This window comes from Neocloeon triangulifer, unplaced genomic scaffold (genome assembly GCF_031216515.1).
Source record: "Neocloeon triangulifer isolate White Clay Creek 2 clone unplaced genomic scaffold, ASM3121651v1 ptg000014l, whole genome shotgun sequence".
Lineage (NCBI taxonomy): Eukaryota > Metazoa > Arthropoda > Insecta > Ephemeroptera > Baetidae > Neocloeon > Neocloeon triangulifer.
In genome coordinates this window covers 28,755,581-28,779,454 of record NW_026775556.1, presented here as the reverse complement: position 1 = coordinate 28,779,454, position 23,874 = coordinate 28,755,581, and the positions used below count along the sequence as shown (strand labels likewise).

The following is a 23,874-nucleotide window of genomic DNA, read 5'->3' as shown; positions in this document are numbered from 1 at the left end:
AAAGAAAAGGAACAAAATGAAATATATAATTCTTGAGCTGCTTCCTACGATTTTCTGCCAGTCCTCCAATTGCTGTATTGTGAGCGAGCTTTGTCCCGGCAGTCGTTATTTTATTTCGCTCGTGCTCTACTCTGCCTTTCAATATCTCTCCAACAAATTATTGTTGCAAGTTGTTAAATCTTTACTCAAAAATAAAACTATTAGGACTTCCACACACAAAAAAAGATCAAAATATTCAAATTAGATTGGCTAAATTAAGTCCCAATTTATAAAATTGGGACTTAATTTAACATTGGGCAAATAAAAATTTTTGTAAATAAAATTGGCAAATTATATAGTAAAATTATGTACTGTTCTTATAATTTTACAAAAAAATTTACGTTGAAATAATTATTTTTGAATCAAATTAAATTATTTAAATTTTACATTTTAAATTATCTTATCTTGATTTAATTTTCGCATTAAATTGTTACCATTTAAGTATATTTATAAAAATATTTACATTTGATAAGATTGATATTTTAAGTAAGTAAATAAAATATATTTTCAAAACCACGCAAGCAATAATCAGTAAAGATGAAGCTCAATTAATTTGAAAAGTGATTGATTCTCAATATGTGTTGAATGCCTATACAGATTAATTTAATTAAATTATTATAAATGTTTGGAATATTTATGAAACTACTTTAAAAGTGGAGAAATTGGTCATTATTATTTTATTATTTCTTCGCTTCTGATAAGTGATTAATCAATTCGAAGTAAAATCTGTTTTTTTTTTATTTTTTACTGTACTGACGGTTAAATTGTTGCAAATGTTTGATTGAGAAAATATCGGTGTCTTGAATTAATTTCCACGCGCATTTGCACTATTTAAGTGCCAACGTGCATTTATTAATTTTTGCACGTACTACGCACATTATACACAAAGCAATGCCAACAGTAAAGTACGAGGGAAGGACGATGAATCATGCATAACTGGTGCTAGAGAGAGAGAGAAGAGATGCCTCGGCGGCTCATTCTGCGTGATTGCCTGGTTTGTTGTCATGGAAACTGCCGCCGAACGCTGCGATCGGTTTTGGCAAAGAATATTATTATATTTTCGAGCCGCGTGCACATTGTGTGGGGCCTCAATACATCAAATATTTCGTTCAATGTGGCGCAAAATTTATGGCGCGGCAATGATTCTGCCGCTGGCGAAATGAAAATATACATTAATGTAGATACGGCCAAATAGAAATGAGATTTTTTTTGTTTGTTCTTTTTACGATAACGTTTTCACCGTCTTTGAGTTTGAAATCTTTGAAATTAATTGGAATAACAAAAGTGATAGTTTCAAAAAAGTCATTTAAAATATAAATTGTACATGTAATTGCCAGCAAGACCATTTTCATAAAAAAGCTTTAATTTCCTTTATTTAATTAAGAAGATATAGTCAAGTTGGAAAAGCGCAAAATATCGCGAGGAAGCTGTTTGCGGCGCAGGGGCGGCGAGTGTGGGCTGAGAGGGCGATCACCAGAGGAGCAGCAGCCCTGCCCCGAGGGTTGGTGCCGCCGCTTCTCGCCCTAAACCGCATCCAGCAGCCCTACTATCAACAGGCTCCATCATCGGTTCACCCGAGACGATCTGACGATAGATTCGCGGAAACCAGCAAAACGCGGAAAACCACAGCCCACCTGGCAGGTAAGAGTATTTTTCTATTTAATTTGGTTTATTTTCATGGGTATGAACAGCAGTGGACATGGCTGGGTTATTAAATATATAAGGATCAAAAGTTAATAAGGAAAGTAATTGATTTTGTGAAATGCTTACAGAAAACAGGAAAAAAGAGATTTTTTTATTAATTAGTAATAAGAATTTTTATAGATTAAATTATATATTTGACAATTTTTTGAAATAAAAACAAATTAGGAATCAGATTAAATTTGATCTTGTATTTTTTCTTCATTTTTTCAAGCAGTAAATTTTTTTGGAAATTTCTAGATGATATTTTTTTTTACGTTACTTTGCAAATCATTATTTAAGATGAACAAACATCTTTTATTCCTCAATCCAAACTGTTAAATTTAATACTTTTGAAATCACGTTGCAAGATAGTTTGTTCAAGTACTTTATGACTCCTAATTCTTCACAAACTTTCATGCTTAGTCAAAAATTCTCTCCCCTATTTGGCTATTAAATGCGACCCTTTGATCAGCCCTTTAACACTTGGCCAAAATTCGTCTTTTAAAGCTCGCCTCTAATACAATATTCACCCTTAAGTTTCCACTTAATGTGGTGCCCAAATAAATTACTTCCACCTGTAGGGGCAACAACCCCCTGCATTCATTTATTCCGTCTCTCTCCTTTTGGTCGGCACGCGTAAATAATATAAAAAATTCTTTCTGGGGTACCGGGCTAATAATCATCAATCGAGGAGAAAGCATCTGGCCGTGAAGAATATATAAGACGCCGCCGCTTTTTCATGGGCTCTCCTCCACTTGGTTAGACAAACATCTTGCGTGCTTAATCGAATCTGGACGCGTGCTTAATTGAGTTAGTCGCCGGCGATAATATTATTATTGTTTGCCCGGCAATAAAAGGCTCACTCTCTGCCATTGTCTGCAAACACGTACTGTACAATTTACGGTCGTTTCGCACGTCATTTGCGCCTGGCCTGTTAGGCAACGCCCGCGACGCACGAGTCGCGCGGGTTTGCAGCCCTCGGACCTCGACGCGGTCAATCGAGTGGACGTAACTCGCTCCAAAGGAAATGCACTCCGGAAAAGGCTTGTTTTCTGCACTAACTGCATTACACAAACATACACACAGCAGTCCGGAGCCAAAGTGTTATTTTTATTTATCGAGCGTGAAATGGTTATGAACCGATCGAGCAATTGTGTTTCGTTTGTACCGAGATTTGGCGATTTCCGAAACAGTCCCTGTTATTTTATTTATTGCTAACAGATCGATCACGGAAACAAATGTTTTTTTTTTTAAATAAGTTAAAAGAAGTTCATTGATTGAAAATAATTGAGTTGATTTACAGGTATTAAGTTCAGCATTTAAAAAATTTTCAGCCAGTTAAAATATTTTTCGTCCAAAATTTGAAATTTATATGGATTAGAGGATTCCACAGGATTTTAAGTAATAAAATTAATCAATAAAAACGTCGATCTACTTGCTAAATATCATTTATTTAATTTTGTCAATTCATCTAATTATTTGTAAAATTTAAATCATGATTTAATAATAAAATAAAAGAATAATTTGCACAGTACAATCGCTTAAAATTTTCCTCAGATAGAATAAAAAAGCAAGGTGCATATATCATAAAAAAAGTAAATTATATAACCAATTGTTTTAAATTTTATCAATAATTATAATTTGTAATTTCTAACAACCTATATTCTTACAAAATATATTTTTAGTTTTTAACTGATTTAGAACTTTGCTTGGAAGGCAAAGTCCTCCCATGCATGCACTTTTCACCGAGTTTTGAAACTTACTTCTGAACCTTTTCATATATAATATTCGCTCTTTGCTCTCATCAAATATAGCGAGAGAGCACATATGGGAAGAGAGGAAGGTGTTCCTTTCTTTTTGCTTCACTCCGCGCGCCTCGGCACGTTCGTAATTTAAAACTACTGGACTGTGTAACACGTGAATTTTCCGGCGTAACACGCTGATATAATAACGAAGTTACACACACAACATTTCTGCTCTTTTCTCCGCTGACGAGCGCTTATAACATTTGCGCTCACAATGCTCTCTGCTCTCAATTTTAATGCGCTCCGAAATGAATTCATTAAAACGCGACGCGAGCGAGCAGAGAGGGAACCGACTCTCTCTGTTTTTCCATCCACGCGCGCGATATGATGATATTTAAGTTAATATATAAGATTTCCTGCCCTGCTCTGCGCCCTCATCAAAATTTCACCCTTGCGCTGTAAAATGAAGGCAGCAAAACGTATACATGCAGCAATTTCGCAGGCTGTGTGTGATATGTACACATTCGAGAGCGAGTTTTGTTTCCTCGCGAGCAGTGACATGTGGATAATGTAATTACGCCCCCTGCTCTTTTCGCCACTTGTTTTTGCCTGCAGATTACATAATATACATAACATACATTGCACCTTTCATGAGATCGCATGTGCTGCTTGGATTTTACTAAAACTCACATCCAAAACATTTGTAGAAAATACAAAAAAAAACCTAAAATTTGTTTTCAAATTTACCAAGCCAAAAATGTGTTAATTTTTAAATTATTTATTAATTTTTCCATACATTTTAAATTTTTTAGACAACATTTATTTATTTACTTATTTGATTTATTTATTTTTTTGTCCATTCCATTCATGGTACTGAATGTCGTTCATTTTATCTGCAGATATGCAAAAAAATAGTTAAATTCATTGGTAAAAATGTCTGTCTGTATTTTTAAGAATGGTCAAAATAAAAATTAAATTATTATTATTGTTTATTCTACTCAAGTCATACATGAAAAAATTTGATTTGTGGTAATTTCTATTGCTTCAGTGACAGGTACTAGATTATCATAATGCTTTGATTTTCTTTGAGAGATTACCTTTGAAATAATAAAAAACAGCTTATCGATGAAATTTTTACTTATCATGAAATGTTTTCCTGTTTTTGAAAAACAGTGGTAAATAATTATATATTTTAAAAATAAAAAGTGATATAATTTTTGGCTGAAACTAAAATTATGAACTACATTTTTGTCTCCTAAACCCCAAAGTGAAAATATGTTGAGTTTATATTTTCAGAAAAGTCGACTATCAACCAACTATTTGGCCAAAATAATTGTGCAAACAATCGGCTATTCTACAAAGTGCAACACTATTGAACACATGCATAAAATATGTGAAATAATTATGATCACAAAAACGTTCATACTTTGATTCAATCTATCAACTTTTTATATCATTTTCATTAATCAATGCAATTGATAGTTTGCAATCTATAGCCATTAAATTTCCCCTTGTCAATCCTTCCAATAAAAGTATTGCCCATTAATTTTTTTAAATAAAAATAATGTATGCTAATCAGTGGAAACATTCATCCCCTCTAAAAAATGTGCACAGTCTTAAATACACTCAAGCGCGAAGGCTGCTACTCATTAATGGCCATGAAATGCAAATGAAGAGAGCACGCTCGAAGTTACTTTATGACAACGCGATAGAGAAAAGAAAAAGGCCCTTCCACAAAAACTTATATACACACACAGGACATAAATTATACCCTCGTTCTCACTACTCTGCTCAATTTGTATTATGCACTCTCGTGAATATGAGCGCAGGGGGCGAGTGAGTGCGATTACAATATTTATTGTATAATCAGCACTCGCATTAGATTATTAATGCGATCAGCGTTGACGTCTCTGCCTCTCTATATGTGTAAATATAATGGAATGACAACCCCGCATTATACATCTTTTCAGTGTCGATTGGTCACGCTACTCGAGTCAAACCCCGACGCAATTGTGACCGATTCGTCGCGATCTGCACGAGAATAGGGGCTTTTTCCTTTATGTCTCAATTTCGGCCAGATTTGTTTAACGCGCAACGGCGGCAAATCGTTCACACTTCTTCTTTCCGCATGGCCATTTGTGCAGGGCGCGGCCATTGTCATGATGATTCGGCTAATTATCGATGCGAGCATCGCGTCGAGGCAGATGTGCTTCAGCCGGATTTTATGTCAGCTTTTGTGTTATTGCTCAAAATTTATGGGTTCATCATATTGTATAAGTGGAAATCAAAATGGGACCAAATTTTTGGTTTGAGGTAGAAAATCATCAAAAAAGTGAATTTTCCATAAATTATTCAATATTTGAAATAGTTCAAAGCTATTAAAACAAAGCAATTTACATTAATAATGCATAAAAATATATACAACAAATGTCCATTTCGTTAGGAAGTTTTTGTTCCCCCCCCCCCCCGCAAATTTTCATTTAAAAGTAATTAATTTAATTATGCAATTAATTGAAAACAAACGGCTCCACGAATGGCCAAGAAGCTAATGAATTGTAAAATAAATTTACATAGTAAACATTTTTCGTTCACGGTCTTTTAAATTATTTTTTGAAAGAATAATTTTTTGTAAAAAATTAAATATTTTCCTCTTTTTCCCATTCTTTAACTGTTTGATGAGTAAATTAAATTAATTTAATACAAAATTATGTTAATTTAATAAAGTAAAGAAATAAGAAATTTAAATTTGGTTTTTAAAGAAAAATTATATTAGTTTTTTTTTTGCGCAATACGATTATAAATTATAAATTAATTTAATTATTCTTGATATTCTTCATCTGAAGCACTTATTAGATAAACAGGGCTAATTTGTTCCCTCTCATCTTTCAAATTTTCGCTGATCATATCGGAGAGATCACAATACACAAAAGTACTCCTCCGAGTCCTTATATTCTTAAAGTTGCAATGTATCACAATGACCAAACGAACTAACGCGCACAAAGGGTGGCACTCATTGAAACTGCCGACGAGCATCATCATCGGGAGGAAAAATGCGCCGCGCTCTTCTCGGGGGCCCAGGTGTGAACATTTATTTATATCCCCAACTGATGCGCAGCTTTGATGCCGCCAAGTGTTAATAGAATGTATCGCGTCCCGCAAAAATGTGTTCCTCGTTTGTCGCAGTTCGAGAGCCATTATTGACACAAAAGGTATTTTTTAACTTGTGTCGCGCGAGGGTAGCGCAGCCCATACACAAAGAGCGCCGCCTGCGCTTTGTTAAAACTACACCCCGCATTTATTGAAAAGTCTTATTTTTCACCTCTTTGTGGATTTATTTTCCCCAAACACTCATTCACGAGATTCCTCTCCAGAGAGATATAGGAATTCATTCTTTGTAAATATCAAAAGCGAGCGATTTTCTGTCCAGAAAAATTCTTCCTCGGTAGTTTAATAGTTTTCTTGAATGGATCTCGACAGGGGTTTCTCTTTCTAGTTAATATATTACACGAGCGGCGAGGATTTGCCAAATTCAAGGGTCAACTGCACGTATATTCCTTATATACACGTGTTTTTTCTCATTCTTATAATATATTTCCCTCTCCAATGTCAGAATGAGAGAGGATAAAATGCTGCCCTTCACAGATATCAAAATAGCCCCAGATGCGCGGAGAGAAATATTTTCGAGTTTTTACGATTCTGTCAGGATCGGAGTCTCTTTTGTCCGCGCCAAACTTGCAAGGGCAATTGGCCGAATGATAAATAATCGTTGTAATATGGACGGCTCTACATGCTGGGATATAAATTCCCACTCTTTGTATATGAAGTGGTGTAAAATTTTTGGAATGAATAGCAGATATTTTATTATATTGGAAGACTGCATTAAAATTTTATTCACACACAAAAAGCAGTAATTCAATTTTACTTTTTTTAGAAAGTTGGAGTAATCTTTATTTTTATTGATTCTTACGCAGTTTTTAGTCAGTTTCATTAAATTTCAGGAATACATAAAAATCTGGAATATACTAGATATGTTCCAATCTCGTATGTAAATTGAAATCTGAACATTGTAATTAAAAGTTATTTAAAATTTTTTCATTTCAAATTCGAGCTTGCTGATCACTTTTGTCTAGTCCTGGTCTAGTCCTAAATAGAGTTCTTGATTCAAGCATAAGATTTCTAAAAAACGGTACAAAATGTGTTTTTTTCTGCGCAAAATCATAATATTGAAAAGCGTTTTATACAATTTCTAAACTCACAAAAAAAAAAATGAAAATGGATCCGTTTACGGCCTTTTTTTTGCCGAGTTAAACAAGTAAATTCAGCCTCGAAGGTCAATTCGCAAAGCGAGATCAAGAACGGAACTTACCTTTTCCGCCGGCGAGTCCGACTGCGGCTTCCGAGGCCCATGCCCTGCTCACTGCTGCCCTGACTTGAGTACTTCTTCGTGCTCTGCATTTCGGCCGATTTTGGCCAATTTCGGGCCGAATTCAGGCTCAATCCTGATCCCGGCAACGCACGATGCGCTTTGTCAACAAGAAAAGTTATTATGTACTAATCATAAGTGGGCGTGTCCGATTGTTTTTGTGTGAAAAAAGTGGGAACGAGTTTAGCAACCCGACAAAGTTGCCTCGACGGAATTAATCAAAATATCGCTCTGATGGAAAGATTTAGAATTTTGGCGCTTGAAAAGTTTATATTTCTAGAATTGGAATTAAATTTAGAAACGAAAAGCCAGAGACTCAATTCAATTCATTTATTCCCTCGCAACAAGTAAAAAAAACCGTATTTTTAATTGCTTATGGCACGACAACGGCTGCTTGGATCGAAAATTAAATTACAAAGCGATTTTCCTCATCACGCTTTAATTATTCAATCGACAAAGTTCTAAAAATTTTCAATCACAGCGATATTTTGACTAATTCCGTCGGGACAACTTTGTCGGGTTGCTAAATTCGTTCCCGCTTTTCTCCCACAAAAACAATCGGACACGCCCCTATTTAGTTATATTATGATTTCTTTGTTGACAAAGTGCATCGTGTTTTGCTGGGCTCAAGATTGAGCCCAAATTCGGCCCGAAATTGGCGAAAAATCGGCCGAAATGCAGAGTGAGAAGAATTCCTCCAGTCAGGGCAGCTCGAAAGCCAGTCAGACTCGCCGCCGGAAAAGGGTAAGTTCCCTTTTCGACCTTTTCAAATTGACCTTCGAGACTTGTACATAATTAAGTCTGATTTACTTGTTTAACTCGGCCTAAAACGCCAAGTCAGCCATACATGCCATTAACAGGTCAATTTGAATATTATTTTATCATTTTTCCAGTAGGATGCATGTTTTTTAGATAATGTTTGACGTAAATGTTGCATTAAATCTGTCCTGGATCAACATAAAAACTTAAATTTATTTACAAATAGACATTATTTTGTATACATTTTTTTTCTTCACGTTTGGCATGTTGGACTTTCTTTTATTTTTGGGGAGGGGTTGAAATATAATCTCTCTCTTTTTTTTAAATGATTTGATCGATCGTTCCACTTTCCATTTGATCATTATTTCGAAAAATTAAACTAAGTATAAATGGGGTGGTAATTTAACATCTCATTCTTCAAATTCGAATTGCGTTTGTGCAGACTTCCTATATATTTTTTTTTTTTACAATTTCCTATATAATAAAAGTAAAAAAACTGTTGTGGTCGTTGCAGAAATTTAATAACAGACGCATGCAATATCGCTTTGCGTATTTCAAATTCGGCGGACGCACACAAAGGGAAATTTTTATATGAAAAATGTGCGGCGCACGCAGTCTCGCGGGGTGCAGTTTTCAAAGGAAAAGCAGCGATTCGGACGGAGCATGCAGGGCGGTGCACGCGGCGCGGTCCGAAATATTTGAGAGTAATTAAAGCAGCCGGTTATACACGCTCGCTCCCATGCACGAGAGGGTGAGAGGAGGTTGAGCGGCGCCCTAATAGCGAACAAAGGGCCGCTGCATGCTGACTGAGTTTGATTGCGGATAAGCGCGCGTTTATTACATGGCCCGGCCACGTGTCTGCGAGTGCGATAAGCGCGGGCGGCGCGTTATTACGGCATATTTTATCAAAGCACCAGCACAGCTACAGCTTATTTATTCGCATTCGCCACCATATCATCATCTCTCATACGACTCGCAGGGTGGATAACAATATAATAATGTAATAAGTACGCCTAGGGTGCAGCATTACCGTGGAAAGTGGAGTTTTTACACGACCCCATTGACACTTGATGAGTTTGTGCATTTAATATTAAAAAACTGCATTTATATTTTAAATTAAATGCTAATTAACTATTTCATTTTTTTATTATATTTTATTTATGTTTTTATTTAATTAATAAAAATAAAATTATTTAGATATTTCGCAAATTTTTTTCTCTTTAAATCAAACGGATTCTTCACTTTATTTAAAAAGTCATAATTTCAGATTACACAATTTAGTTACAAATATATTTTCATATTTTACAAAACAGCAAATTCTCAGTATTTAAATATTATTATTATTGCAAATCTTTTATTGGCTTATGGTTGAATTGAATTGAATTTGTGTGAAATTACAAATAACGCGACGTAATTCACCATTTACAATTGTAATAACTAATGTAACTTTAAATAAAATGGTAGCCAATTCACTTAAAATATAATAGTTATTCGTTTGTTTAAAAGAATGCAACTTCATATCAATTATAAACTTTGACCGAAGATGAATCTCAAATTCTTGATTTTAATATTGTTTACTAATGACTGAAGGTTGAGAAAATTTTGCGGAAAGAAAAAAACCCTTGTCTCTCGTGTCGCGTGCTATGACAATCGTGTGTCACCTGCAATAAATTTGCCTTTAACTCGGGCCGAGTGCGCTCGAGATTTACGTGGCGTGTGCATTGGGCCGAGCAGCCCTCTCTTTTCAACATAAATCTCGCGCGCCGACCAACTTGTTTGTGCGGTGTTCGCGCGCCCCGTTCTCTTCTCTCTCTCCGATGCCGCTTTTTGCTTATCGCGACTCGCGTCATTTTTATACACGTACTTTGCACCCACAGCAGCAGCAGTAGAACAGCCCCATAATTCTCGCTGCCAACCAACGTCCCCATTCTAATGAATTTATGTGCCCACTTTGTTGAAAAAACGTGGTTTGCAGCACGGCAACCCTTTTGGCGCATTTTTCATCTCCAAAGTGGACTCCTCAGCGTTCTTCATAATACCTCAGCAATTAACGCTTGAAGCTAATGAAAACAATCCTATTTTAAGTAGAAAATCGTTTTGTTTTATTACTTTCATATCCGTTTCAACTAATTCCCCTAATATATAAAAGTTTAAAATTGCTTAGAATAGTTTCCTAAATAAAATTGTGTCTAATTCATTGGATTATCTTAATAATCATTTCCTAACCAGACATTTTAGATTTCACTGAAAAACTATAATGCGCATTTTGTTTGAGGGAAAAAATATAATATAATTCACCTCGCAAAAGACCAGAGGAGCACTATACCTTGTAAATTTTGTTAACATTATTAGCGCCAAAAACAAATAGATTTTGAACACGCACTTGAAGAAAAATTGTTGTATATGCAAAAAATTTCATTTTTCTCTCAATATCTTACACATACTGTTTGATCTGGAAGATGCAAAAGATTTTAGGGGAAACGCTGCAACCTGCACAACTCGCGTGTCAAGAGTTTGCCTAAACTTGAAATTGGCTGCACGCAGCCAAAGTGGCAGCCAAGGTGGTACTTTTTAAGCTTTTGAAGTCTGAAATCTTTTCCTCTTCCAAAGTGAGACAAATATGAACTTCAAAACATTCATTGGCTATAAAGAGTGTAACTTATTTGAAAAATAAAACTGCATTTCATTGGTTAAAACTAAGCTTTGTGATAGATCCACTTGATCTTATAATTTGGGTTCTATACATTTTTTTATGAGAAACCTAGCAATCTAAACAATAAATCAAAGATATTCTAATTGTCTCCATGCGGATTGATGTTTCATGTGAATGACGCCAGTAAACTGGAGGAAAAAGGTTTTTATTTAAATTCAAAATACAAAATTTCGGAAGTAAACGAAGCTTTGTACGAATTTGAAATTATTTGTTTCTTCAGCATTAATAAATAATTTCTTGCAATTAGCTCTGTTAGTCAACAGAACTGAATGTAATAACTTTGTGAGTGTTAAAAATCAACTCCAGAGACTTTGAAATTTTTGCACTTTTCTCACCATCTTAATTTTGTTACGAATCTTGGTTTCGACTTATAATACCATTTTTTATCATTTTTTTTTTGCAAACTGTGTTTCTCTGATTGAATTAAAATTGCAACAGCGAGAGATTATAAGTCAGTGTGCGCCAGGGCGTGGCGGCGAGTTGCTTGCTTTTGCAACGGGGCGGGATTTGCACATGAGAGTTTACAGTGCGGAGAGACTCCTCCCAACTAGATTGTATGTGCGAGTGCCGCTGGCTGATATCAAAACCGCGGCGCTAACTGCCGCAGGAAGTGCCGGTTTAATTCGCCCCACATAAATTACGACATATGCGTACGCGTTTTTGCGGCGCTCTTCCTTTTTCGGCACGACACACGCGAGGGGTGCGAAAAGAGCGAGCGAGAGAAAACGTAGAGCGAGCGAGAGCAGCTCTCTTGAGCGGAAAGGTCTTGACGTGTCGCACAAATCTGTGTGCTGAGCGTATAATCGGCGTGAAATGATCCTTAATGCTCGCACGAAATCTCTCCGTTGAAAGACAGGGATTAACTTTAGATGCAATTATTTTCGTTAGTTATTTATTTCTTGTAAATAAGTAATTTGCAATAACACTTTAATTAAAAAAATTTCTTTTTTAAAACAATATTTGATTTTTTACTAAATTGAAGGTTGTAGCTTTTTTGATAATGATATTTATTTTACACTTCGCAGGCTAAATAAATAACCTAATTCTTATAATTAATACATTCATGTATTTCATTTAGAATAGAATAAGCGAAATCTCTGTTTGCAGTGGTGCCTTTTTTCTAACACTAAATGATTGAAAAAAAAATTTAATATAGAATTATTTGCTTTTTTCAGTTTTTTTTTTATAATTATTGGAGCGCTTTTGACCAAGAAAAATAATAAAAATGCCTTTTAAAATTAAAATAATTGGTGTTAACTTTGAGTAAATCTTAAAAGCAAAAGTTACACTACACTTTTATTTGAAGAAGTTGACACTCGAGGAGAAGATCATGGAAATGAAGAGGTCAGGCTTTTTCCTTGTTGAAGAAAATTGTTTTTTATTCAAAAACAAATGGCTCTAATAGTTTCAGTCACGGTCTGATTCTTGTATTAGTCAGAGAGCAGCGCGTTTGCTCATGAAATAGGGTCGCAGACCGTGACCGATACTGGTAGAGCCATTTGTTTTTGAATAAAACAATTTTCTGCAACGAGGAAAAGCCTGATCTCTTCATTTTCATACATTTTTATTGTTAATATTTAATATCAATATCACCGTGACATAATATTTTAATATTTTCATAATTTTAATCATTATGCAAAATTTTAGTTTATATCAAATTTTAATTTAATCCATATCCTATAATTTTTTTTTATTATAAACATAAATAATTTTAATAATAAACTTATTGTTAATTTTTTTATTTAAATTTTTTTTTATCAAAACTTATTAATATTGACCATGCCTTGTTAGAAGCCTATCACGATTTGAAAAAATTATATTGTGAAAGAAAGTCTATCTGTGAGAAAGTTTTACAGCTTGAATTATTTTGAAAAAGCATTATTGAATATTCCTTACATTTTATCAGGTATTCAAAATTCAGGTCATAGATTACAAATGAAAGATTATGATAAATTTTGTAGCATAAAATTTTTGAAAATTAAGTTTCAATAATTTTTTAGTGAAACTCTTATTATTTAATTGTAGATTTTACTGGATTTTACTATGCAGCTCTTGAGAGAGTGTTCCTGTGATAATGTACAAAGCTTAATGTTTCCAAAGTAAAGCTGCGCTTGGCGAGCGCGGCATAAATGATAAAATCTGACGTCACGGCATTGAATTAAATTCGCTCCAATGGTTCCTCGCTGGCAGGGTGGGTGTGCAAGGATTGGTGATGATAGAGAACGAGGGTGAGTCGCAAAAGCTTGCCGCTTTTCTAGGGGGTACTTTATAATGATGCGAGGCCGTCGCTGATGCTTTTGCTGCTGCTGCAGCAAAGGGACGTGGAAATAAAATATATATCGTCGTGCTCTCTCGAGCAGAGGCTGATTATGATGATTCACCCCCCTTTAGCACCCTTTTGCTTTACACATGTGGCTTTTTCAAAACGTGTAACAGTTACTTTAAAGAATATATTTCATCTGCCACGCCGAGTGCACGTCTCGCCGCGCCGTTTGAACCTCCTAAATACGTTTGTCGAACGTACGCGCGTCAACTCAGTGCGGGGACGAGAAGCAGAGAGAGAGAGAGAAGAGTCCTCTCTCAATTAGCTGTCCACCGGATTACATTTAACGCTTTAATAAATGGTGTGTGTGCTCACAAAAGAGTCCTTTGCGCCAACTGCCCCTTTCAACACGCGCATCCCTCTAAACTCTTTTGCAAAAAGAGAGGAATGCTAAGCTGCTGAGGAATATTTTTTCTGAAATTATATTTTTAATTACTGATAAATTTTCATCATTTGAAATTGAAAATTTTGCATAAATTGTTATAAAAATATTATTATTATTCATTGTGCTCTTTCTTGGGTTGGGTCTGATAAAGAGGATTTTTCGGTTAAATTTAAATATCTCAAATACGATTTTGGAAAAGACTCATGCAAATAGGAATGTTTTAAATTAAGATTTTTTTTTTCAATTTAAACATCTTTGAAGATTACTTGAAGGAATTTTTAAAAAGACCATGATGTGGAAATTTGGAGCTCTTACTTTTTAGCAGTATAAAAAGGCTAAGATTTTATAGCTAAAAGTTCAAAGCTTAAATTTCAAGTGAATTCATGTAATGCCCTTATATAAAAAAAGGTTTATACTTCTACCTTTAAAGTCAATTTGATACAATTTGTTTTTTAATACATTAACATTATTATTGATGACGTAGAGTTTTAATCAATATCATCGGAGGTAATAGAATATTTTTACTAGGAGACAACTTAATTTTTTACTGGGATTAATTCGAAGATTATCGTTTTTTTCCATCATAGAAATGAATGTTTAGTTTAACCTAAATCTAAATTTTAATTTACATTTTTGCAATATTTTAATTTAAAAGAAGTAAAACTGGTTCAAACATTTCTTTCAAATTGGAATTTGATAACAATTTGAATAATTTATTGGAAATGTGATGTAAAGAAAATTAAAATTTTAAGTGAAATTAAATGAGCTTTGACACAATTTAAAATAAACTCGCATTATTGAGATTTAATAGAAAAATATAGGAAGTAAGTTAATACATTTATTTATTATAGTACATAAAAATAAAATTATAAAAATAAAATAATTACTTAAATTTAATATTATTTATAAAACGTTATATATTTTTTTTTAAAACAAAAAAAATTTATTTTTATATTTTTGTTGTTTATTTGTTTATGTTTTTACATTATATTGCGGTATTTTGTTAATGTTCAATTGTTGAAAATAATTTATTTAATTAAAGAAATTGTTGTTGTTGGTCAAACCGGCGCCGGCATTCACAAAACTTTAATGTGTGGAAACCTAAAGACCCTAAAGCTACTGTTGCCGATTTCTTCGGAATTCCCCGAGGGAAACACCCCAAAACCACCCTTTCCCGGTAACACCGTCGCCTCGAGTGTTCAAGAAGGCACTCGGCGGGTGCTCGTGGGCGCCTCCGAGGGGCCCCGAACGTCTCAAGACGCCACTCGGTGCCTCCCTCAGACGGGCCCGCGACGAAAATGCGGTGCGCGGACGCGCCCTCTACAGCCCCTTCCAGTCGAGTGCACCCTCGGCTCGAATCAATGGCACTTTAGCGTGCGGCCGCGTCGATTGGCAGCCGTGGGCCGGGCCGGCCCACAATTGGTCGGGCACGCCGAGGCGCCGCCCCGGCCGCTCTCGCCGCCCTAGGCCGGCTCGCGGCGCGCCAGCCGCCAACTCGCCTCTGCAGAACCCGATTCCATCCCTCGGCGGCAACAACCCTTGTGCAGAGCGCGTCCGGCGTGTCGAGCACGTGTGCGAGTGCTTGCCCTGCGACCCCAAAGCGACCCCCGCGTCCGTTCAGTGCCCCGAGACACACGTCCCGCCACCCTCGCATCGAACCTTCGGCCAGTTGAAAGCAGACAGTGCACGGTGAACGCGCAGTAAGTACAGAAAAAGCCTAAAATCGTTAAAAAAATAATTATTTTAATTTTCTAAATTCGAAATCATTCTGTACATTTTAACAAGGAATTTATTTTTTTGCCATTAAAAAAGACTGATTTAATTTTTTTTTAATTTATTGGAGAATAATCGTATTATCGGCCGCCCATATTAAATCCATGAATGTCCAAGAAAATAATGTGACACTGCTGGACTGCTGGCTTTTCAACTACATCAAGTTATTTTGCAAAAATTATTTCAAAAAATTGGAGCTACAAAACGTTTAAATTAAGAAAATTTGTGTGCAAAGGACACAAATATATAATGTGTGTGAGAAAAACTCACTCAATTTTAAAAGTATTTATTTGACCTTGCCAGTGATTTTCAAAACTTGAACAAGTTGAACCACCCCTGAATTAAAATTGAAATAATTACGGAAGTGATAATTAACAGAAACTTTTTTTCACAATCTCAAAAGGCGGTTTGTTTTTTCTGTTTTATGGTAATTTGAATTAGTCAAAATACTATAAACAAGACCTTCTTTTATCAAATTTTAGCTTTAATATTTTTTTCTTCAATTAATTTAGAGAGGGGAACAGAAATTTGTTACATAAAATATTTAAATCAATTTTAATAAGCAAATGTTTTGGTGATTTTGAGGAGATTTCCACCGTACATATTTTTTCTTTTTAATCAAATTTATCCAAATCAATTATTCAATTTGCTGGAATTCAATTGCCCTGAATGAACTTGGCGCGTATATTTTATAATATAGTCGCACTCCTCTCAAGTTGTCGTGCCTTAGCACACAAAACACCTCACTACTTCTCCTTGGTGGTGCGGAAAGTAAGGGTGGGTAGGCTTTTAATTAATTTGCACAAGTGCACGTGTACGTGCTTCCTTTTGTAAAGTGTCATTTCGCACAAGCATTCAAATTAGCTCGGCGCACATCTCTCTCCTCCTCATTCACACCACTCGAAGGAAGGGTTGAATGTCTGTTTCTCTCTCTTGATGCAACCCTCTTGGTGCTCGGCACGCGGTAATTAGTATTTACCTCGGCTGGTAAACAATTAAGTCAAACGGCGGCAAGAGCAGCGTAAAATAAGATGAGTTTGCGCCGCGTGTTGAGAAAAAGCAGCCTCGTTATTAAATAAAATAAAACGGAGGAGAGAGAAAAGTGGAAAACCAGCAACCAACACTGCTCTTCACAGCGGCCACTGAGAGTCAGAAAGGCTTTTGGTGGATGTAACGGGGTAATTAATTCTTAAGAGGATTTTATGCAAGAGTAAAAGAGCATAAACCTTCAATTTTTATATAATCTTGCATGAAAGTGACATTTTTATGAAATTCAAAGAAATTGCAGAAATGTTTCTTTTGTGATAAATTTTAAATTAATAATTTTTGTTTTTAAAACTTCTTTTAATTTAATAAATATTTCTACACTGTGGATTGTGGGATTTTGTCAACCGAACCAGGTGCCTCTTAAGACTTTTGAATTGCCTAAATTGTGCCTCTCAAAGAGGAATTTCTACTTTAATAAAACCAAGAAAAATGTGAAGTTAGATATTTTTTAAATTGCACAATTTCTACAACCATCATGAAGGCAGCAAATTCAGATTAAATAGCAATTTCCAAATAATTTAATTAGAAATTTTTCTCCCCTTCCTTTTTACGACCCAATTTAAAAGCAATTAATTTATAATTTTTCCCTTTTCGATTTCCTCTTCTTTACATTGAATTCTGCGAGCTTTGGAGCTAAGCGATTTTCTGTGCGTTTGCTTTGGCTTTACCTGCTCAGCAGGAGCGCGGGGAGCGCCGGTTCATTGAGGAAACGCAGAGAGGCAAGCTAGGTCAGTAACCACAGCTTTTGCTTATTGTTTCGGCCGCATGTGGTCATGTCGGATGGAAACTCAATCGCGCGTCAGCCGCCGGCCAGAATAAATAGCGCGTCCATCACACCTCGCGCATCAGGAATTCGCCCTCAGGGCTCTGCAGATATCCCTACTCAATTGGCAGCTCTTCCTGTGCAATGTTGACCCACTCGCACTTACTGCCTGATTGCTTTTCAAACGCACTGAGGCGACTAAAAAGCTGGTGTTGACTCTTCTCACAACAAAAGAGAATAAGGAATTTCATTTTTTTCTCTTATGCACCTCAACCTTTTAAGCATTTTCTGGAAAAGCTCATTTTCGACTTGAGGGGATTTAGTTGTATTTTTGCTTCTTGAACCGAGAGGAAGAGAAAATATGTTTACAAGAGTCTGCAGGTTCATTCATTCCTAGAAAAATCTGAGCATTTTTCATGTGAATGCTTGGAGGAGGGATAATTTTTTACACGCGAAGCTCCATTAGGATTTTCTATAGAAATCTGTAAGCAGGAAATGGAAAAATTCATTCAGAAAAATATCTCGAACCACCGAATTGAAACACCACAAAAAAAGCTGCAAATTCAAATTAAAAAATTTAGTAAAATTCAATTTTTTTTTAAACAATTCTGTTTTAATTGTTGCAGGGAGGGAGATATTTGTTGCATGCCCTCTGGTCACCATTCTGCCAGCTCAGCAGCTTAGCTCGGCAGCGGCGGCCGCTGTTGCCGCCGCTGCCGGGGTGTGGCCTCCGGTCTCTGTCGACGACATGCCTCATAAAGGTAAGTGCGCTGCAAAATTTCCATAACAATAATCAATGCTCGAAAATTTAATATTGTTTCGTCGTGCTTAGTCCAATGCTAATTCACTAACGAGTAATGAGAACGATCGAAAAGCGTCAGTTTGGAAAAGCAATTTTGTATAAAAATGAACAAATTTTTTCATTTTAAAAATAAAGTGGAGTTCGTGAATGTTTAATATTTACTCGGGACAACTGAATGGTGGAAAAAAGCAGAATGAAAAAGTTTTATTATTAGTATTTATTTCGACAGCTTTCGTTAATGCCAATGATACAACGCCGGATTTAACCAAGGTATCGATTTTGATTTATTTCTGACAATTCAACCTTTTAAATTTTTTCATGCAAGAGCTGTAAGTTAATTTTATACAATAAAATTTTATCTATATTTAATCGTTTTTATTAAATATACAAAAAAATTCCAAAAGAAATTTAAGGAAGCTGTATAACCCTTTTTTAATGCCTTTGCTAAATGTCTGCATTCACACACAATCAGATCATTTCAGCCGGCCAATTTATCACTTAAAACCCCGACCGGGTTCATTTGCATACAAAAGCGACGCCCCGCGGGGCCGCCGTGTTCTTTCACACTCTCTCAGCGACCGATGCAAATTGAATGACGACATAATCCCCGTAATTAAGGCGGCTAATTAATCCCAATCCTCTCTTCGGCGAGTGTATAAAAGCCCCCTAAGCATATTATTATACAATGGGGGTGCGTCTCTCGGCTTTGATTCCTTTTGGAATTCGCGGCACGTCTTGGCGAAAGGTGAAGAAAAAAAGAAAATCACTTATTTGCCTAAGGGCGGGTTGCTGGCGGAGGTTTGTCGCAGCAGCTCCGCTCTTCTCGCTGCTTTTGTGCCTCAAATACGCATGACGATGTTAAATCTCATGCCAAAGCAAATCGCGCTCAAGAAGGAGAGAGAAAGAGGGCTTTTCGGATGCGCCTCACGTTCGCCGGCAAATTATTTACAAAGACGTTTTATTATCATCTTCCCCAGCAGCAGCTCCGCACTCGCGCCAATTAAATAAGTCCCCGGCAGTATCTCCCTTGCATGTTATACACTCTCCGTGCTCGTTTGAATCACCGCCACATTGCACTTTATTTGCGCAGCAGCAATTTGCCTGGAAATGAAAATAAGTAAAAAAAAAGAAAAGGCACAAATATTAAAAAAACCTCCAGGCAGCTGTAATAACGGAAAAGCATCGCAAGTACATAATTATTTTTTTTATTTGAAAAACAAAATGCACCATGTAATTGTTAATAGTATATAAATCAAAACTGACAAAATTTTAATATTTTATTTTTAGCATATTAATATAACTTTTAATATTATAAGGTTTTGGTCTTAAATTTTTCACTAAACATTAAATTATTATTTTATTATGTTTATTTTTTTATAAAATTAATTTTTTTAAATAATCTTATATTTTAGTATTTTTTCTTTCTAAGAATAAAAAGTTATTAATCCTCACTTAAATTATCGTAACGTGGATGCTTTCATATAAGCAAAATTTATTCTGTATAAATCACAAGTCACACAACATATAATAATTATATATTTAGCAACTAATTGATTACCTGTACCCGTTCCTTCAATCAAAATTGAATATTTAGATAATAATTAAATTAATAATTAAAAAAAGTATATACAATACAATTCACTGAAATAATTGTTTCTGAGAAAGGCCTAGCACTGACTTTAATTTGGAAAAAATGCTTCGAAATAATAAAATAAATTTTACATATATATTTTTCATCTACTGCGACAAATTTTAATTTTTATAAATTTCATTGTCATTCTTAAAGATCAAATTCAAATTTTCAAAGTTGAAGTTTAAATAAGAAAACTAAAATGAAGCGGGTTTAATTTGATTTACTAAACCATTCAATAAATGGCCGCGTTGATCTATTCAATTGTCGGGCATAATTACAAAAACCACGGCTGTGCGCTCGATGGGATTAAGTAACGTACTTTTGGGCATGAAAAATGCATAAAATGATCGCGGTGGTTTTTTTGAACGCACATCGCACCATCGCGGATAAAACATAGGTGCTATGCATTGAAAAGGGAGGCGCATTTATAAATAAAATAGTGATTATTGCGAGGGGAGAAGGGGGAGTTTTAAAAGCAGCAGCTCTGCAGGCATAGGAGGGCCCAGGTGTCATTACACATGAATAAACACATAGGTGCATGTTGAGGCCATGACAGTCAGTCGCGGCGCGCGATATTATTATTCAGATAAGCAGCCTCTCTTTCTCCCTTACACACATTTGATATTTTTTCCATCACACACACACACGCAGACATGGCAGCACACAAACCTTCAATAGTTGTTAGTTGTTGTTCCTCGACCCGTCTCTCTCGATTTTTTATTGTGTGTCCCCGGCGACATGTCATCCAGAATCCACTTTGGTAAGGCCTATTAGTCCTTCTAACTGGGTTGGGGAGGTGGAATCCGAGCCACCGCACGGTCACAATTTTAAATGTTAAAAAAAATTTAATAAAATTTTATATTAATTTAAAAATAATATCTAATTTTATTAAGAATTGCTTTTTCTAGCAATATTTTATTATTAAGTTTAAAATTTTTTTAATTTAATTTTTAAGTGTTATTGCATGATTATTTGCTTAAAAAAGTTTTGTAATTAATAATTTCCATTATTTTTTTCTTAAAATATAAGATGTAAAGTTTATAATTATATTATATATATTTAATCTAGAGACAAAATGTAACATTCGTATTTATTATTAATAAACATCATGGTGGTTGTCTGCATGGTCCTTCCAAGACCCTTGGAAATTTTATGATTGTGTTATCAATTTTGTAATAAATTTGCAAATGGATTAAATTAAAACCATTTATAACAATTATACTGCATGGACCAAATTGGAACGATTAATAATGGCTTTTTCGTTTAAAAATAAAGTAAATTTTCCATATCTAATTTTTGTTTCCATGAAAACGTTTTTATTGAAAGTGAAATAAAATAATTTTAAACTGTTATATTAAATATTAATTATTGTGACTCGGTGGGTTTAAATTCTACCAACCGCAATCGCAGCCCATTGTCAAGCTGCATGAAAGGCTGCATGGTCTGGTCATTTTCAGCAGCGCTCTGTTTTCATCAGGGCACCCAAAATAAATGTTTTTTCAATTCCTCGCACTCGGTTTCCGATTATTCGCTGCCACCGCTTTTTGTGCCACACGTTTCCAGCTGCACGCCATGCAAATGCAAATCGTGCACCCCATATCGCCACCAGGCATGACCAACCAAGCAACGGGCAATTATATGCTTGGTGTGTGTCAACTCGCTTAGTATGGCGTGCGATTGGCCGATTATTATACGTTTTAAAAGTTTCACACTTAAACGGATGAAGAGAAGTAAACGAAATTCGATACATATGCATGCAATAAAAAAAAAAAACATTAAAATTTTTGCAACAAAACAAACAAAAGAATTTTAAGTGCCTCTCTAATATTGACTTGTATTCTTCAATTGTAAAGAAAAGAAAAAAAAACTCATGAATTGACATCAAAATTTACATGAGATAAACTCCTCAAGAGTTCAAAGAAGGGTCCATTGAACCTTTCATGCAAAAAGGTTTTGAACTATGAGGGAAGTGTCAATCTCAATTTTTTTAAGGTCAGGCCAAAGACAAAGTCTTGTCGGCCTGTGCCCTTTTTTGATGGTGCAGAAGGTTTTACCACTCAATTTTATTATTATTTTTTTTTCTATTTAGAGAATTTGGGCAATTTGCTGTTTTATCAAATTTCTGGGTATCTTAAAAACCAATGCATCTCTCGGTTTCAAAATATTTTTTTCTTTTTAAGGGGTGGGGGGTGGAAAACCTTTTTTAGAAACAAATTTTCATCTTAATTGGTTTAATTTTGCGCAGATATGAAAAATTGTGCTCTTTCAAAAATAATTTTAAATTTATTTTGGTGGAGAGGGTGTTAAAGAATCAAAACTGGTCCTCACTAATCATAAAAAAAACACACACAAAATGTTGTACTGAAGAACTGAGCAATTTTGAGGAAACATATAGAATGGTATTCAAAAAGGAAATAATGTCATTCATGAGAAAAACTAAATTATTATTTTTTTTAAATTTTTCCATTGAATCAGAATCGATAAATTGAATTTTAGAAGAGATTTTATAAATTCTCAAACTAAACCTGGAAAGTTTGCTTTACAAAAATGGTAAAGTCTGAATTTCGACCATACAAATTATTTTATTTTGCGTCCAAAAAGAGATTGAATTTCTCAAGACCTATAAGAATGGAAAGCGTAAAAAGGTTTATGATTACGAGCTGGAGACGTTTTATCATCTCAGGACGGCGGCGAAGAGAACGAGGGTACTATCGGAAAATATTCATAGATGCACATAGGTAGGCGTGGTTTGTGCAGCGCGAGAAATGAGGGTTAGGTGCCCTTTCCGCATCGATTATGGAGAGCCGCACACTTTTATATAACGCGCGCGGCGATCGGAGAGTTGCCGGGGCGTCATAATATATCCAGCCGCCGCCGCGAAAGTAAATATATATGTACGTATTTTGCTGGTGTGAAGAAGAGCGTAGGGTGCTGCTGCATGAATAAGGATAAGGCTCCTCCGCAGCAGCCAGAGAGGGCAAAAGTTACTGCGCGCGCTCTAGCTTTTCTTCTTTGTCCCCGAACTGGATTTGCGCCAACGCTGGCTCTCTCGGCCTGCACTTGAGATTTCATATATTTATTTTAAATTATTATTCAGGGCGGAGGATAGGAAAAAAATGGCTCGCTCGCGCGCAGTGCTGCTGGCTGAGGAGTAAAAAATAATTTCATCTGACACTTTAGCGCTGCTGCGCTTCTTTATGCGGTCTGCTCCCATGGCGCTATTATGTCAGGGCAAGAAACTTTTTTGAATTATCGCCGGCGCGCAACCCCAGCTCAGCACGCCGAGAATGAGAAAAAGAGCAGAGAGGGTGAACGGGCGGAAAGAATTCTCCGCTTTTTGCACATCAAGATATTTATCACATGCATGCCGCACGCACTTGTACTCATTTCAAATTGAAATTTTATTAAATATTTAAAAGAAATTTGATCGGAAACTTTCATTTATCAAAATTAGAAAATTATTTTCAAAATGAAGTTATTAATTTCCCATTTCAAGGTGCAATGAAAACCTAAAGATTGTTTGGATTGAAAATAGAAGTGTGCAAAATCACTGCAGTATAATAATAAAATTTTTGAATGAACGCTTATATTTTATATTGTACACCACATGTGTGCTATTCAATTAATTTATTTTTCTCTTAATATGCAAAATATAATGCATAAATACACGCATATAAAAAAGAAAAGAAACATATTTAGATTGAAAATCTGCGCTTCTTCATACAAATTCATATTATTTTTGGCATATCCATTGTAAATAACCGATTTTTCGTCGCACTTTTTACG

The 23,874-nt window shown here is 35.3% G+C and overlaps 2 protein-coding genes across 8 annotated transcripts in view; one reads left to right on the top strand and one right to left on the bottom strand.

The window, feature by feature from the left end:
• The window catches only part of LOC132201984 (uncharacterized), a 43,452-nt gene extending 35,047 nt beyond the window's left edge, over positions 1-8,405 (bottom strand). The window contains exons 1-2 of the mRNA XM_059628558.1: positions 8,370-8,405; positions 7,834-7,990 (exon numbers count right to left, since the gene is read on the bottom strand). Coding sequence (XP_059484541.1) covers positions 7,834-7,922 — 89 coding nt within the window. The 5' untranslated portion in view covers positions 7,923-7,990; positions 8,370-8,405. The remainder of the gene's footprint in view (positions 1-7,833; positions 7,991-8,369) is intronic.
• The window catches only part of LOC132200134 (paired box protein Pax-6-like), a 70,011-nt gene continuing 47,718 nt past the window's right edge, over positions 1,582-23,874 (top strand). For 2 of the 7 annotated variants that reach the window (XM_059625366.1, XM_059625365.1), the window contains exons 1-3: positions 8,139-8,237; positions 8,497-8,634; positions 18,280-18,414. In XM_059625366.1, coding sequence (XP_059481349.1) covers positions 18,402-18,414 — 13 coding nt within the window. In that variant the 5' untranslated portion in view covers positions 8,139-8,237; positions 8,497-8,634; positions 18,280-18,401. Of the gene's footprint in view, positions 1,681-8,133; positions 8,238-8,496; positions 8,635-15,598; positions 15,771-18,279; positions 18,415-23,874 lie in introns of those variants that run through there. The other 5 variants (XM_059625360.1, XM_059625364.1, XM_059625363.1 and 2 more) reach the window with 5 other exon arrangements.